Genomic DNA, 14981 nt, shown 5'->3' on the forward strand with positions numbered 1-14981 from the left:
AATGATTTGTAGAATATTCCAAGATAGAATCCTGTAAGCCTTGTCTATTTCTGTAAAATAGGAATAAAAGTTAAGGACAGTGTTTTGGACAATGGGCATTTGAGAGTGAACATTAGAAACCTTTATGGTATGTAGGCTTTTGCCTAAAAACAAAGGAACAGAGAAGAAAGAACAAATTCTGCTTTTCTCTGTAATATAGATCTGTTAATAAATGGTGGCTGATGTAGAAAGTGTATGGATTCTGCTGTTAGTTATTGATGGCTTTAGCTGAAATGACATAGGAAAAACTAATTAACCTTAAACTAAACTTTTCTTTAATGTTCTGCGATTCTCGGCAGAGCTGAAAAGAAAATAATGAATGCTGCCAGCAAGCTCGCTACAATGGCTACAGTACTTGAAACGCCTGTTCAACACATACCCCAAAGCAAAACTACCCGCTCAGGTATGCTGGATTATGTAGTTCTCTTACTTGTCCTAAAGGTTTAGTGCATATAGTACTGAAAATACAGATGGGCAGTGAAATAATAGTTTTTTGTAAGCTTGCCAACTGAAATGTAGACATGAGCTGCTTATTTTGATAATGCTAATACTGACAGTTCTTTATGAAAACTGATTTTTCTTCCAAAATTAATGTTTCCTTCAATTAATCAGTTTCCTTCCCTTTTCTCCTAGCTCTGCTATTAAATTCTGATCTGCCAACTGGAGTTGAGCACTCAGAAAGAGATTTCATGCTTCAAACTAGGCCAAACCATATGGAAAGCAAATCATGTGCTGAAAGTATTACCCAAAAAGCCAATGATAAAGTTGTTCAGAAATGTGTACCGCATGACTTGAGACAGCAGTTTGATGCAATGCAGACTGAAACACAATATGTGCTTCATGAAAGAGTGACTTCAAGTATCCAGAATGGGAATAATTCTGAAAACCTACATGATGCTTCAAGGAATGCTCTGTCAGAGTTTTATCCAAATGAAGATGGAAAATATGGCCCCATCGTAAATGCAGACAAAGGACTGTTGTGCGCAGCTAGCGATATAGCACATCAGAACAGCCCTCCATCTGCTTCTCAAGTAAAGTTAGGAGCTATGCATACATCCAGCTGTATGAATGGCCTTGCCATCTCTGGGCCAACTCATTGTGTGCTTGAGAGCCAAAATGAAAGAACAGTCTTGAAAGAAGATAAATGTAACCAGCCGTATGGAAACTGGAAGACCGCATCCAAAAGAACTCAGGATTTTGATGTTCAAGAAACTCCTGAAAGGGATGAAGGAAGCTGCAGTGAATGGAGTTCTGTGAATGGAAGTCTGCATCTGGATAGTGGCAATTCGTCTCTCTTGTATCCCAAACAAAAAGCTGGTAATGACCAAGCACAGATAGCGTATTGTGAAGAGATTCCTCACATCAAGTCATTTTCCTCTGCAGATGAAAATGTTGGTACTTCTTGGAGAGAACTTACTAATGACAAGATTCTTGGCACAAAAAACAGCACAAGAGGTTGCAGTAAAGACTATCTGAAAGTGAACCTAGAGCATACTTCATTCCTGAACTCTGACAAATCAAATCCTGCTGTTGCACAGCTCAATGCATCACCAAATTCAAATGTAGGAAAATGCTGCAACCAATACTTGAAAAGAATGGTGCGGGATCCCCAGTCTTTTCAGGAAGATAGCGGTTTTGATAGCCCACTTTCTAACTTAAACTAATATCAGCAGTTCCTCATTTTTGGGGTGTGTGTGTGTGGAGGGGGTGAAATCGTATATTTAAATAAAAGCTTGAGGAATGGGGAAAACCTGATCAATGTTACACAATTTCAGACTGTTACATGAAGAAATGCTATAAAGTTAATATTAATGCAGACTTTTGTTTACTTTTGTCTTGGCTTTTGTAGTTGTTTTTATAGTGTATTATATGTTTATTAAATAGAATCTATTTTTATATTTTAAGTTTAGCTTGCAGTACAATGTTTATTTATATAAAACAAAGCTACTGTAGCTTGTGGTAATCTTTTAAAACGGTTATGAAAACTCCAGAGCTCAGTACATGAGAGATGTTTGTTTGAAATAATTGTTTTAGTTGATTTGTCCATTTTGAAAGACCCCCTTTAAGTCTCTCTGCATACCTGTAATAAAAGCATAAATACTTGCATATTTTTATTAAATTATTATAATCAAATTTCAAGTATGTCTTCCCTTGGGTATAGAAAAAAATAGCTCGTACTGGGAGGAAGAAGGTTTAATTTAGAAAAAACAAGTTTTACAAATGTTCCTTAAATAGGAGAAACAATCAATTTAACTAAAGGTGCAGTCGTGTTTCTCTTGATGCTTACCAAGCTTCCATTTGAAGGCCTGCTCCTGTTTTGTAGGGAACTGAAATGCATAGGTTAGACTTAGACAGTGGGGGTGTGGGGGTTTTTTTGTTGTTTTTTCTTTCCTTCCCCCTCCCCTCTCTTGCTTTTGGCATTGCATTTCATTTCTAGGGATGCTTTCATGAAGACAAGAGTTTTGCTGCTGGCTTTATTGGCTCTTTCACTTTAGTTTATGCAGTGTGATTAAATAATACTTACTGCCACTAATAACCTGGTTATGGCCCAGCAATTCACATGACCAATGCTACAGAATATATAAACAGAAAGATTTTTTGCCTCCCATTATTTTGTAATGCTCCGTGCCCCACAGCCACCCCCAGTATTCTCTCAGAGTATGTACATGCATTTCATATATAACACATCCCTTAACTACTATAAGGATGCTCATCTGGTCTTTCAGATTTGAACAGCACAGCTTAATCTGAGACCTTGCTTCAGTTTTTACCAGGGAAATAGTATGAGATTCAACAGAAAAACATATTTAACTTCCTTTAAAAAAATGCCTTGCCTGTTTTGTCTTTCAGGCCAATTGGCAAAGCAGATTGCGTTACATCTGGTACACAAGACTGATTTGTGACTTGAAGCTTTGTCAGGAGATCGAATGAGAGGAATCTGAATCTCTTGGTGGCCCTTAGTGTTACCCGTAAATCCAGTCCCACTTCCGCTTTAGCGAAGGTGGGATTTGTCATCTTCAGCGGGAGCAAGATCAGGCCACAAGAGACCTCTTGTGCCTAAACAAACAAGGACAGTGGTTAAGTTCAAGGGCCAAATTCCAAGCTCTTAGCTAAGGAAATAACTGTGGCCTTGTCTGTAGGGGAAAGTTTTTACTAGTTATCCCACTCTAAACCCCACATGGATGCTTTTTTTTCAGTGTAAGAGTGGCTTTTTTGGTTAGCTTAAATGTTTTTCCAAATTGCATAATCTTAAAAAGAAGTATGTTTATTCCGGTATAAGAGGTGCTTGCACAGATTTTTAAACCAATATATCAGATTAATTCATTCCTTGGCTTAATCCAGAAACCTTCCCGAGCTGGACAAAGCCCATGTCTATAGAAGTAAATAAGCAACCATTGTGTAGGACATGACAGAGCATTCAGCCAGAGAGCCAAGGACCCATCCTGCGAGCAGCTGTAGTGAGGTTTTGCCGAGCGTTCTGGTGCAGCATAGTTCACCCTTCCAAAAAACGTGTATGATCATGTTTTTTCCATGTTATCATTCACCTGAGATGGGGTTAATATCTTATTTGTAGCTGGTCGCCAAAATGGCAAGCTTAGTGCATATATGCAAACTGCTTTCAACATCCTTTCAAAACTTAACTTTTTACAGTGCGTTGTATTTTGTCATCTTGTTCAATGCCTTTTGTATGTGTAACTTACTGTAGTTTCTAGCTTTTAAAAAGCTTCCTATGCTTAAAAGCTCAGTGACTTCAGTGCAGAATAAAATACTTAATGATCCTAATTGTGATAAATCTTTGAACGGCCGCCAATTTTCAGAGACTTGGTTTAGAAGCCGGGGTCCTCCACTGAAGAAAATGGATCTTGCTCGTTCCTACACGCACTGGAGGAAGCGAAGGCTGCAGCAGATTGCAGCGACAGTAAGGTAACATGGGCAAGTCTCTGGCAAACTCCAAAGCCTGACTTGAGAAAAGGTTCCCGTTTGTATGGCTTTCCTCTGTCTTATGTGACAGGAACAATATGTCATGCAGATAGGCAAAAGAGACAGGGCAAAAAACCTTTCCAATCACACCTAGTGAAAGCAGGAATATTTAAATCTAGCTATTAAATTAGATACAGTTGCTGCTTTAGTGTACTGGATATCATATCACTGTATCAGACAGTGTCAGTGACCAAAATTGTAATGCATGCGAGAATGTGTATGTGGGTAAAGATTCAGTTAAATCCTCGCTCGCCTAATTCTAATTCTGTATCTTATTACACCGACAACTCCAGAGAACTTCAGAGCTGCTGAGGGGGATTGTGTTTTCCTTAATGAGAAACAACTGCGAAGGCTTGAAGAGGAGAGCCAGACCCAAACAGCAGCAGGCATTCCCTGGTGAGTAAAGTTTTGAGGGACAAGGAAATATTTAGCCCAAGAATCAACAGCTCCTAGTCAAAAGCATTCCTCAGCCCTCGTTCTCGTAACGTCAGTAGGAAAGAATGAAGCAACAGCAGGCTAACGTAGGGGTGGCAACTCCCAAAACTGGCCAGCTGACACCGGTAGGAATGGGGGATGTGGTGTTGCAATATATGGTTGGACTAGTACAGTGGAGCCAAGATTGTAACAGCCATTAAATGAGCATCTTAAAATAAGTTTGCCATATGTTTTCACCCGCTGGGCTATATTTCTGAAAGAACTTACCTGTTTTATTCAAGAATTCATCACCTACTGTTAGGTCTTTTTCTTCAGATGGTTGCTTGTTCTAATACTGCATTTATGCTACAGTAGCCAGTTACCTAGTTCTATTCTAGTGATGTTGCAGTTTAGTGCTATTTAGCTTAAGCTTTGTTTAACTATCCCCTGCCATACACACCAAAAAAAAAAGTAGTAGCAGAGTGCAATGGTATTTTTTCTTCTGGTGGAGATTTCTCTGTTCTCTGTGCTTTAGCTGATTCATCTTGCAGATGCAGTATGTGTGCACGCTCCTGCTTAGAACAACCTCTTTTTGGGAATGCATGACTCTATGTCACACTAAAATACCAATACAATACTAGCTATTTCCAAGATGCCTGTATCACACTGTTAAGAAGGTAACTGTAGGTTATTACTTTAATGTAAAATTTATGTTTACATTGAACTTAAACATCTTCTATGTAGCTAAATGTACATAGGTTGCTTGTGTGCAATGTATGTAGCAGGGATGCACTGGATTTGTCCTTAACCGATGCATGTTTTGAGATGGTTTATTCTTGGTATCTGTCATTTTAGCTTACATATCTTCAGTGGTCTCCTCTTTCAGCTGGAATGAAATAGTGACACTTCCATTATGTTAGAGCAACACCTGTAGCTATTAATGGAGAAACTTCAGAATAGATCTAGCATAAGCAAGGTTTAAACACCCACCTTCTTTATTTTTAGTAGGTATGGGCTTTTTTCCTAACTACAAGTTGCTGTGGTAGGAGACAAGGTTTTAGGCTTTCAATATTAACATTTTTTCTTTTCACAAACACCGTCCTCCAATTCTGAGCACCCTTTCCTTTCTGCACATTATCAACAAACTGAGCTTACTCTTCTGTTGTGTGCAAGATTGAATCCTTTGGCTTAGTTTTCTTCCAAGTAACTACGCTGTTTGTTAACATAATGTCAGAGCGCCTCACCCCCCTAGCATGTGTTAATGCTTGAGATCTTTGTGAGCGAGGAAAGTGCACAAGACTGGTTATATGAGTAGGAACTAAGGCCCAGAGAGGTTAAGTAGCTTGTTCAGGAAGTTAGGAAGCCTGAACAGGGATTAAAACCAGGCCTTTTAAATCCTTGGCTAATGCTTTAACTACCACATTACCTTTTCTTTATATTTGATGGCTTTACTGCGCTTTTACTTTTCGTTGATTTGTCCTCTGTTCTAGTCTGGTCTATCCCTTTGTGGTTTTTCTTTGTGCTTTTTTTATTATTATTCCCTTTGTCTTTATACAGGCCCATTTTCTTTTATTGGCTTTGCACTTAGTCTCTTCATTTTTTCATTAATTTTAATCTTGGCCCCTTTTTCCCTTTGACTTTACATGGAGTCGTCTTCTTTTCTTGAACTTCATCTAATTTTAAGATTCATTGATTATTCCTCCCAATATCCTTTAGTTTCCCCTTCCCTGGAGGGGTTATGGGGGGGAATGGATTCAGCACTGATTTTCTTCTCCAGAGTATTAGCCGACTCCTGATTTCTTGGTGACCTTTCTCTCAACCTCTTGTTTTAGCCTTGCTCATGTGTGACTTGAAGCTTAGATCCAGCTCTAGCCTAGCTTCAGCAGCAGTTTGCAAGCACTCTAGTGAGCTGGCCACCTTCTCTTCCTCCTGAAGTTACAATTTACATAGTAGAGGTATGTCTTCTCTACCTTTTAGTTTTCTAAAAAGGTTATCCACTTCTTTCGCCTGACACAAGGCAGATTTGGCTACACTGATGTTGGTCCTAACAGATGTTTGTCCAATGTGTTCTGAAACATCGCTGATAATGGAAACTCTACAACTGCCCAGATAAATTCCTTTCAGTAGCTTGTAATCCTCCGTGCTGGAAGGCTGTCTCCCCATTCCTTTCATGTCTTACCTGAACCCTTTTGCTCCAATTTAAGCCCATTACTACTTATTCAATGGACCAATGACATGTAAGCGATTGTTTTCTTTTGTCTGTAAGCATGTTACATGCTCAATAACTGCTGTGTTTCTTCTCACTTTTCTGTCACCTAAATAGCACCACTTCTTTCAATCTTTTTGCATAAGTCAAGTTTTAAGATGTGTAGGTCTGTTTTTACATGCAGATGTGCAAAGAGCCCAGAGGATAGCAAATAGTAAATGGAAAAAACGTTAGACCCTGCCAGTCTTGACCCTTCCATACTTGATAGTTTTCAGGCTGGTTCAATGGTGGTCAATTTTCCTGTAGAATTACTACTTTTTTTTTTTTTTTTTTTTTTTTTTTTTGCAAAGCACCCCACCTATGATTGTGAAAGTCTTTCCAAATTGCTACTATTAAATACAAGTTCACAAAGTGTAATCTGTAGATATTCAGCTATGGAGAACTCTCTGGCTTGTGTTCTTTGGCTTTCCTTAACATCATTAGAATTTCATATCTTGTTACCCCCTCTCTGCTAGACTATCTCTCATTATACTTTTGAGTTGGTACTTTCCATTGAAGTTTGAAGATCTACTTACTACCATATAGTGTCCTTTTTCTTATAAGATCTCAAGCTGGGTATACTTCCCAGAAGTATCGAGATACACAGTCACATATATATATTTCAGTCATTCATCCTTAAAACTTGCTGTCAAAGCCATTTTGCTGTTGGAACTCTGTTCTCATGTTTCCCTTTGTTCTGTGGGAGTTGGTAAGATTTCCCATTGAGATTTATTTTAAACGTTTGCTCTTTTGTGCAGATTCACTGCATGGTCTTGTCTCCCACAGTGTCGATGGGTCACAATGGAGACGATGGTAACCTGGCAGTGATACAGGAGCACATTGCTTGCAGCTGTAGTGAGATGTCTCCCAGCATCCTGATGCAGAGTACTTCACACTTCCAAATTAACCATGCTTCTCTCTCTGTTCTTGTTGCTTGGGCAAATACTTCCCTGTTGTGTAGACCTGGGCAGCGATCTATGTGAGAAGCAAAATTCTTGTTTCCTTGCTTCCTGTACATGCTTACCTACCAAGCAAGTCATTCTCTAAGTCCAGTCTCTTTTTAACACTTGCTAAAATGAGTCTGCTTCCATCATGTAATCATGCTTCTTTGTAAATTTGAATACAAGTAAAGAAATTCATTTCTATTGCCAAATGTTCTGGCTGAATGCCATCCTTGGTGTTCTGGCTTCATCCAGATGACGAATGTTCCCTGTCAGCCTGCAGCCTAGTGAGAAGGGACAATGGTACAGAAATACAGTAATTATCTAATCAACTCTGCCTTAGAATGTTAAGCAAATGCAATTCTTTAATACTCTGGTTTTACTATAGCTGTTAATTAACATGTGCAAAAGCAATTTGTACAGCAAAACAGAGTAGAGAGGAAATAATTCAGTTTTGAGTTACTTTACTCCCCTCTAGTGGTCTTGTACCCTATGTACTTTTATATAACACTTCTCAATAGATTTAAGGATGGTGTATCAAAGTTCTGTAAAAAAACAAAAGTTGGCTGGTAATTTGCCTTCCTTCTCATCTTTACTTTCTATAGACTGAAACTAGTTGGTAGTGACTGGGATTCTTGCCAATGTAACTGTTCTTTATATGTTGATTTTTAGCTATAGGCCAAACTGCAGCCACATCTGTAGAAAGATGCACACACAAGTCAACATCTGTACAAGAATCTTACAGCTGTGTTCTGAGAAGAATCTTAGAACCTTTGTTCTCTCTGCCCTCAAACCTGTTCCAAGGTGGCGGTGCTAGTGTCAATGGCACTGTGACTCCAACTGCAGCCAAGGCTGTAGAAACATCAGTGAAACCTAGCTACATCTGCAGCGCAATGTGTTTATACTGTGGGACATGCCAGTTTTGGTGCATGTCTAATGCTGTTTGGGCCTGTGCAAGTTGTGAGAGATCTGGAGACTGCTGAATAGCTGGGATGATCCTTTAAGCTTACCAGTTGGGTCATTCTGCGAAGGATGTAGCTTCCACTAGCTGGCAAACAGATGAGAACCTATGGGATCAGAATGGAAACTCCTAGTTTCCCAGTAGTCCACTGTCTCCTTTTTTGAGTCACTGATGTAATCTAAGCTATATAGGTGTACAACACAGGCTTAATACAGCACTAGTTCCTGGGTAGTCATTAACTTGGCCAAATTTTTCTTTGCATCCTGGAGTCCGTCTTTTGGATGCTTTTGAAATGATTTATTAATACATTATCCTAGGAAAGGATAGGGTACCTCACAAGATGCTTGTCTCTTTCTTCTTTCTCTGCTTGGAGAGCGTACCTGAAGAAAAATGTACATGGATGATTCACCTTTCAGAAGCTAGCTGCTCTTTTCAAACTACCCATTCTTAACTTCTGTTTTCTTCTAGAATGCCTTGGACTATTGTTTGGGAGAAAAGGGGATGGAAAAACAAGGTTATTGAGTCAAAGAACATTTTGACAATAATCTTCTGTTTGAAAATACAGTTCTCTTAATGCTTTACAAAATTGTATTTCTCTTCATATTTAGTTATGGAAGAAACTTGGAAGCAGTCCAAGAATCAAAACACTTTAGTACTACTTGAGTGGAATCTTTTGTTTTAAAATGAGTCTTCATTTGTAAACTTTTACAACTTTAAAAAGTCAAAATTGAAATGAAATAGCTTAGTTGATAAAAAAACCCAGCTTTTTTTCCCTATGAGTTTTCTTTTGCGGCAAACTTAAATATCTCATTTCCTTCCACACTGGAAGGAAACCAAACATGAAAAGTAAAATTCTTCATAAAATGTAACTTCTGCCTTCCTTCACTGCTCTTACAAGGTATTCTTTGCCTGTGTTGGCTATGTATGTTATAATAACCAATAGCTGGAGAAACTACTTCCTACGTTTCTCAAGATTGTTCCCTTTATCATTAACAGTATTTCTAATGAACATGAGCTGAGCGAGTAGAGTCTTTGACTTGCTTTATCATTTTGGATGTCTGAACAGTCTGTATGGGAAGTTGTGACCAATACATCAGCCAGGGATTTTAATTTGTTCTACTCTTTTCTTGTACAGCAGTGTCAACAGTCAAACAGAATATAAATCATTCACAAATACATGTGTAGGAAGCAGGTAAGATACATAATGTGAAATAAAATGATCCATGCAGCTGGGAAAAGCACACAAGCAGGCAGGTGGTGCAGATGTGTCTTCTCTTAAATGAGCTGGCAGGCCCTGCCTACAGGGTTGTGCAGGCCTGGGTAGGGAGGGATCCACAGCCGCTCGGGGCATCCAATCTAGTGCCTGGCAGTCCTGTGCGGGGGCTAGTCCCAGCTTTGCAATGTGGACAAGTTTCTCTGCCTCTTCTGGTCGTGTCGCTCTTACTCTTCTCTGCAAGTTCAGCTTGTTAGTTCTCTGCATCCAGTCCATGTAGGAGTCCCATAACCTTGCAATTTCAGGCACGCATACGCTGCAGTGCTCTGCTCCCAAAAGCAAATGGTTATTTGAGATCTGCAGCTTAATGTTTGAGTAAAAGTATGACCTTTGGATTTCTGTGCTTAGGCGAAGGGGGAACTTGTAGAATACGGTCTTCAAACTCGATTGCCTGAGGACTCCAAAGTAGAGAAAACTTACCGAAACACTGTGATGCAATAGGAATATCAGAGGAAGTGACTGAATAGATCCCAATAGCTCATGGGCCCTCTAACCCTGCTTGTTGTACCTCTGCAGTAGTTCAGGAGGGACCTATCTAGGCTCAGAACAACTGTTTGGTATATGTGAGTTAAGGCAGGTTCCTTTTACTTAGCTGTGCAGGCTTAGATTTAGAGACAGAGTTCCTACCAGCTTCTTACAGCTTATCCCTTTCAGGTCAGCACACTTTCTACCTTTGGAGTATATCTTAAGCTGGTCTTAAACTTAGACAGAAAAATGTGAGGAGCAACCTACTGCCATTCCTTCAGCTCATGTTAGCAATAGTGAAAGAGGAAGAAGGAATCTGTGATTATGTCAAGCCCTTCCCATGGACCACTGCATGTAACGTAGTCCTTTAAAATATAGCTATATGCTAGCACTTCATTTCTGTTAGGAAGCTCAGTGTTGTTACTACCAGAAGCAGTGCCATAGCTGATAGGAAATTTTTGCTAAAATGTTACAGTACTGGGGAAAAAAAAACCCCATGATAATTCTCATCCCTTTTTGTAGTTGCAGAAGAATCAAACTGTGGACAAGGGGAAGCAGGTCTTAAAAATGACCATGCAAGTGGTCATGTCCAAAAGCTGCAAGATCTAGTTACGGTAAAAGATTCTGGAGTCATCTTAGAGATGACCCAGTTGGACTCCTTACTGCACACATTTCTACTTCGCTGTCAGCTGCAAGTGTCTTTCCAGCACTGCTCCAGTTTGCCTAGACCTGGTGTTGAAAGCCAAATGGCTAATAGTCTGGAGCTTTCTTCCAGTGCTGTCAGCATAGTGCATTAAGGCCACAGTCTCATTTGGGCTGGCTCAGAGCTTCTGTAACATGAAAAACCCCATAAATTAAATCACCACACTGTCTGCTGACTGCTTTCTTGCAAAAGTGCTGGCAACTGTGGAACACATTTTGCTGATCATCTGAAGAACAGTGAGTTACACACCTGGCAACTGTCAGCCAGCATTTTCTCGAAAGAAGGCTGTTTGCTGATAGCTCAGGAGCAGCATTGAACAGTGCAGACTCGGGTAGTTTTGTCGCTGGGATTTGCAGATTAACACACTGTTGTGTGTTATTCTCCTCAGCATCTTCCTGAGCTAGATCCCACCTGCCTTCTGCATAAATGGAAGAACTTCCTCAGATTCTCTTTCTACCCCCGGTCTTTGTATCACAGATCAGCAGAATGCAGAATTTAGTTCCAAACGTGTTAGAAGAGCTCTCTTCTTCAAGATGTGACTTGGTTATGCATGGGGCAAACCTTTCCCTTATTAAGGGGTTTGGCCAATATCATAAATTATAATGTTTTCTTAAAAATATATTGATTTTTATATTTCTCCTTTTTCTCCAGCAAATGGTATTATTATACAGTTTTTGACTAGGGAAGGGAGAAGGAGAGCTTGTGAAACAAACCAGCCAAAGCAGGGTAAGTTGCCACCAGGACTGCTTAAATCAGCTTACCTTTATGGTACTGTTTGTGGGGGCGGGGGACTAAAATGTCTAATAAAACTTCAATTTTAAGATGCCATAGAAAAGTGTCCTTTTCCAAGTTTCCATGCAAAATGATCATTTTCAGCACATACATCAGAGATCCGCTGGCCTGACACAGTGGTGCAATGGTTTTTATAACACATTTAGCTCTAAATTTGTCGCTGTTGAACGTGTGTATTAAAGCATGTTACATATGTGAATTCTGAAGACTTATTTTTTACGAGTTGGAGTAAATTCAAAAAGCATTAGTTTTATGTTTTAGACAACACTGCCCAGAGTTTTCTTTGTATTTCCACTGTAGAGGACTGCGCATACTTAGTCAGCAGGACTTCCCAGACTCATTGCCATTTTGCTTTTGTGGCAAAAACTCAGCTAGGTAGGTAAAGATTTTCATGCATGGATCAAAGAATGGAGAGGATTGTGTATTTTGAAAAGGAGGAAAGACTTAGCCAATTCTATGGAAGGAACTATTTGCAGTTCTCCATAATGTATCAGAATCTGTGTGATGCTGTTTTCAGAAACTCCACTGCTGTAGCTTAGCTTAACTGTATGGAATAACGTTCACTGCACTGAAGTCGGGGCACGCTCTAAAGTCCAGTGAAATAAGTGGAGAAAAAACCCTGATCTCAGGCTTTGGACTGGGCTTGAAGTGCCAAAGGAAGTTTCTCCACATCATTGCAGTGCAGGGAAATTCTGTTGTTTTCCCGATAGCTTATCATAAAATGTGTCCAGACTGGAGTCTCTCAGATTCCTTTATCTTGAAGAGGCAGCATGAATCTCGCTATTTATATCACCCACTTTTCATCCATAAAATTAGACTTCCTTCCTTTTACTGAGGAACATGAGTGGGGAAAAGTCAGCTTTGCTATATATTCATATATCTACAGATGGATAGATACAGATTTTTTTTTCCCCAAGTATCTCTTGTCCATGAATATTTTTGCTTGGCTCTCCCTATGGGTGTCAGATGACATTTTCTTTGCTGACTGTGTGCCTGCTTGACCTCTGTTCTTATTCGTCTGAAGTTATGTGGTATTTTTTTTGGTATGGAAAGGAGTTCACAAAGCTAAAAACTGTTTTCAATGTTTTTATTTAAAATTTGTAAAATGTCAAAATCTGTCACTAAAAAAAAAAAAGGGCAAACCAACCTCTCCTGAACTCCACCCCATTCATCACAATAATACCAGCTTTGGCTAGACCTAGTGCTGATAATTTGCAAACCATTACAGTTGCTTTAAAGACAGTGTTTAAAAAAGAAAAAAAAAAAAAAAAGCTTCAGGGATTTTTGTATCTTTGAATTGCTTTCCTCATTTAAATTGTAAACTGAATAATGTATACTATAAACATTGGTAAAAATTACTCACATTTCAAGTGTTGTATGTAATGAATTGTAAATTATCCCTATATCTCAATCCACCTTGCATGGAAGAGAAAAGGGTTTAAAAAACATACAGAATTTTCCTCTTGTGCCTTCATGTTCCCACTGTAAGACTGATTATTTGCAATCTATTGTAACTTCTCTTACTCAAACAGCTTAACTTCATTTGGTTACTTGTAAAATGAATATGTTTTTGACTTAACTGCAATTATTATTTCCTATATTTTCTTCTAAAGAAAGGCAATTGAATTATTTGCATTATTTATGTGTTACAGCTGCTTGTTTAGGACACAATGAGCTTATCACAAATGGAGCCAATACAGAAATGAGAAGGGGCTAATAATGAAACAAAATCATCTTAAAGTCGATAGGAAGTTTCATATTGATGTTGGTGGGCTGAACATACCTAATTAACAGTGCTGGATGTGCTGGATACAGTATTTTAAAGATATATGCTTTCTTAAGTAAATGGAGTATGTTCTATCCATAGTTCTATCTTACCCTCCAGTGTGGTGTGTCAGAGAGACCTTGCATCTGACGTGCATTTTGAAGCAATGTAGACTGGCTGATGGTGTTTATGGGCCTGCTAAAACGCCCTCCTGGTGATTCTCAGTAAGTAACTTTTTGTACTTTCAACAGACAGGAAAGAAAATCCCCCAGAGATTTTTATACCCAGTAAGAAGTCAGTCTCCACATGAGGTTGTCTCACTTAGTTTACTGGTATCTAGAAAACCTGAGGAAATGAGGTCAGCCTTTGGAAAGTCACTGAACAAGGGAAAGTGCAGATCAGAGCGGTGCTGAGCTATTCGCTGGCCGGGGACTCATCGCTGCGCTACGCGAGTCAGCAGCGTGCCCTCGCGCTGAGGAAGGCCAGCCGCGTGCCGGGCTCCGTTACCAGCAGTGTCACCAGCAGGTCACGGGAATGATTCTTCCAGCCCACGGGCACTTGTGAGATGGCTTCTGCAGTCCAGTGTCCTGTTCTGGGCACTCCAGTACAAAAAAGACGTTGATAAACCAGCCCGAGTCTGGCGGAGGGCCACCTCAGTGATGGGGGCTGGAGCGTGCATCCTGAGCGCGGGGAGCTCGTCCTAGAAGCGAAGGTTAAGGAGGATTTTACTGCTGTCTTTGGGGTATGCATAAGACAGAGCCCGACTCTTCTTGGTGGTGAACAGCAGTAGGATAAGAGGCACCAGTCACAAGTTGCAACAAAGGCAGTTCCTGTTAAGTATCAGGAAAAGTTCTTCACAATGCGGGTGGTCAACCACTGGCATAGGCTGCCCAGAGGGGTTGTGGAGCCTCCATCCTTGGACGTACTCAGAAGTCAGCTGGACAGGCCCTGAGCAACCTCGTTTAAGTCAGTCCTGCTCTCTGCAGGGAACTGGAACAGATGACGCCCAGGGGTCCCTTCCAACCTAAATTACTATTTGATTCTATATGCGAGCCATATGCAATGCTATCATAGTGTAATTCCTCCAAGGAAAGGCCTTGTAAACGGAATGTGCTGGGTTCGGAGTCTAATCCCTGGTCTCTATTACCTATTTTATTATTTCAACTGCATCATGGGGAAACTCCCTATCAACTGAAAGATCTCATAGCTAGAGGAACACTGCGATGGAAAACAGAGGCAGAGACACCCAATCCCTTGCTGACACAATGTCTGAAGGAATGTAGGGCCTGATTCAGCTGTCTTTGTTTGTGTCAGTAGGGAGTTTGCATAAACGAGAGCTGCAAGAAGAGGCTCCTAGTTACTGATTTCCACCCACTTGGAATGTACTAATTTTAATAAAAGG

General features: G+C 40.0%; 1 protein-coding gene across 1 annotated transcript in view; it reads left to right on the top strand.

Annotated features, from left to right (window-relative positions):
• The window catches only part of CEP152 (centrosomal protein 152), a 35007-nt gene extending 32835 nt beyond the window's left edge, over positions 1-2172 (top strand). Inside the window, 3 exon segments of the mRNA XM_026097069.2 lie at positions 339-442; positions 673-1620; positions 1623-2172. Of these exon segments, the coding sequence (XP_025952854.2) occupies positions 339-442; positions 673-1620; positions 1623-1669 (1099 nt within the window). The 3' untranslated portion in view covers positions 1670-2172.
• Positions 2173-14981: the final 12809 nt, after the last annotated feature.

The sequence above is a fragment of the Dromaius novaehollandiae genome, chromosome 10 (genome assembly GCF_036370855.1).
Source record: "Dromaius novaehollandiae isolate bDroNov1 chromosome 10, bDroNov1.hap1, whole genome shotgun sequence".
Lineage (NCBI taxonomy): Eukaryota > Metazoa > Chordata > Aves > Casuariiformes > Dromaiidae > Dromaius > Dromaius novaehollandiae.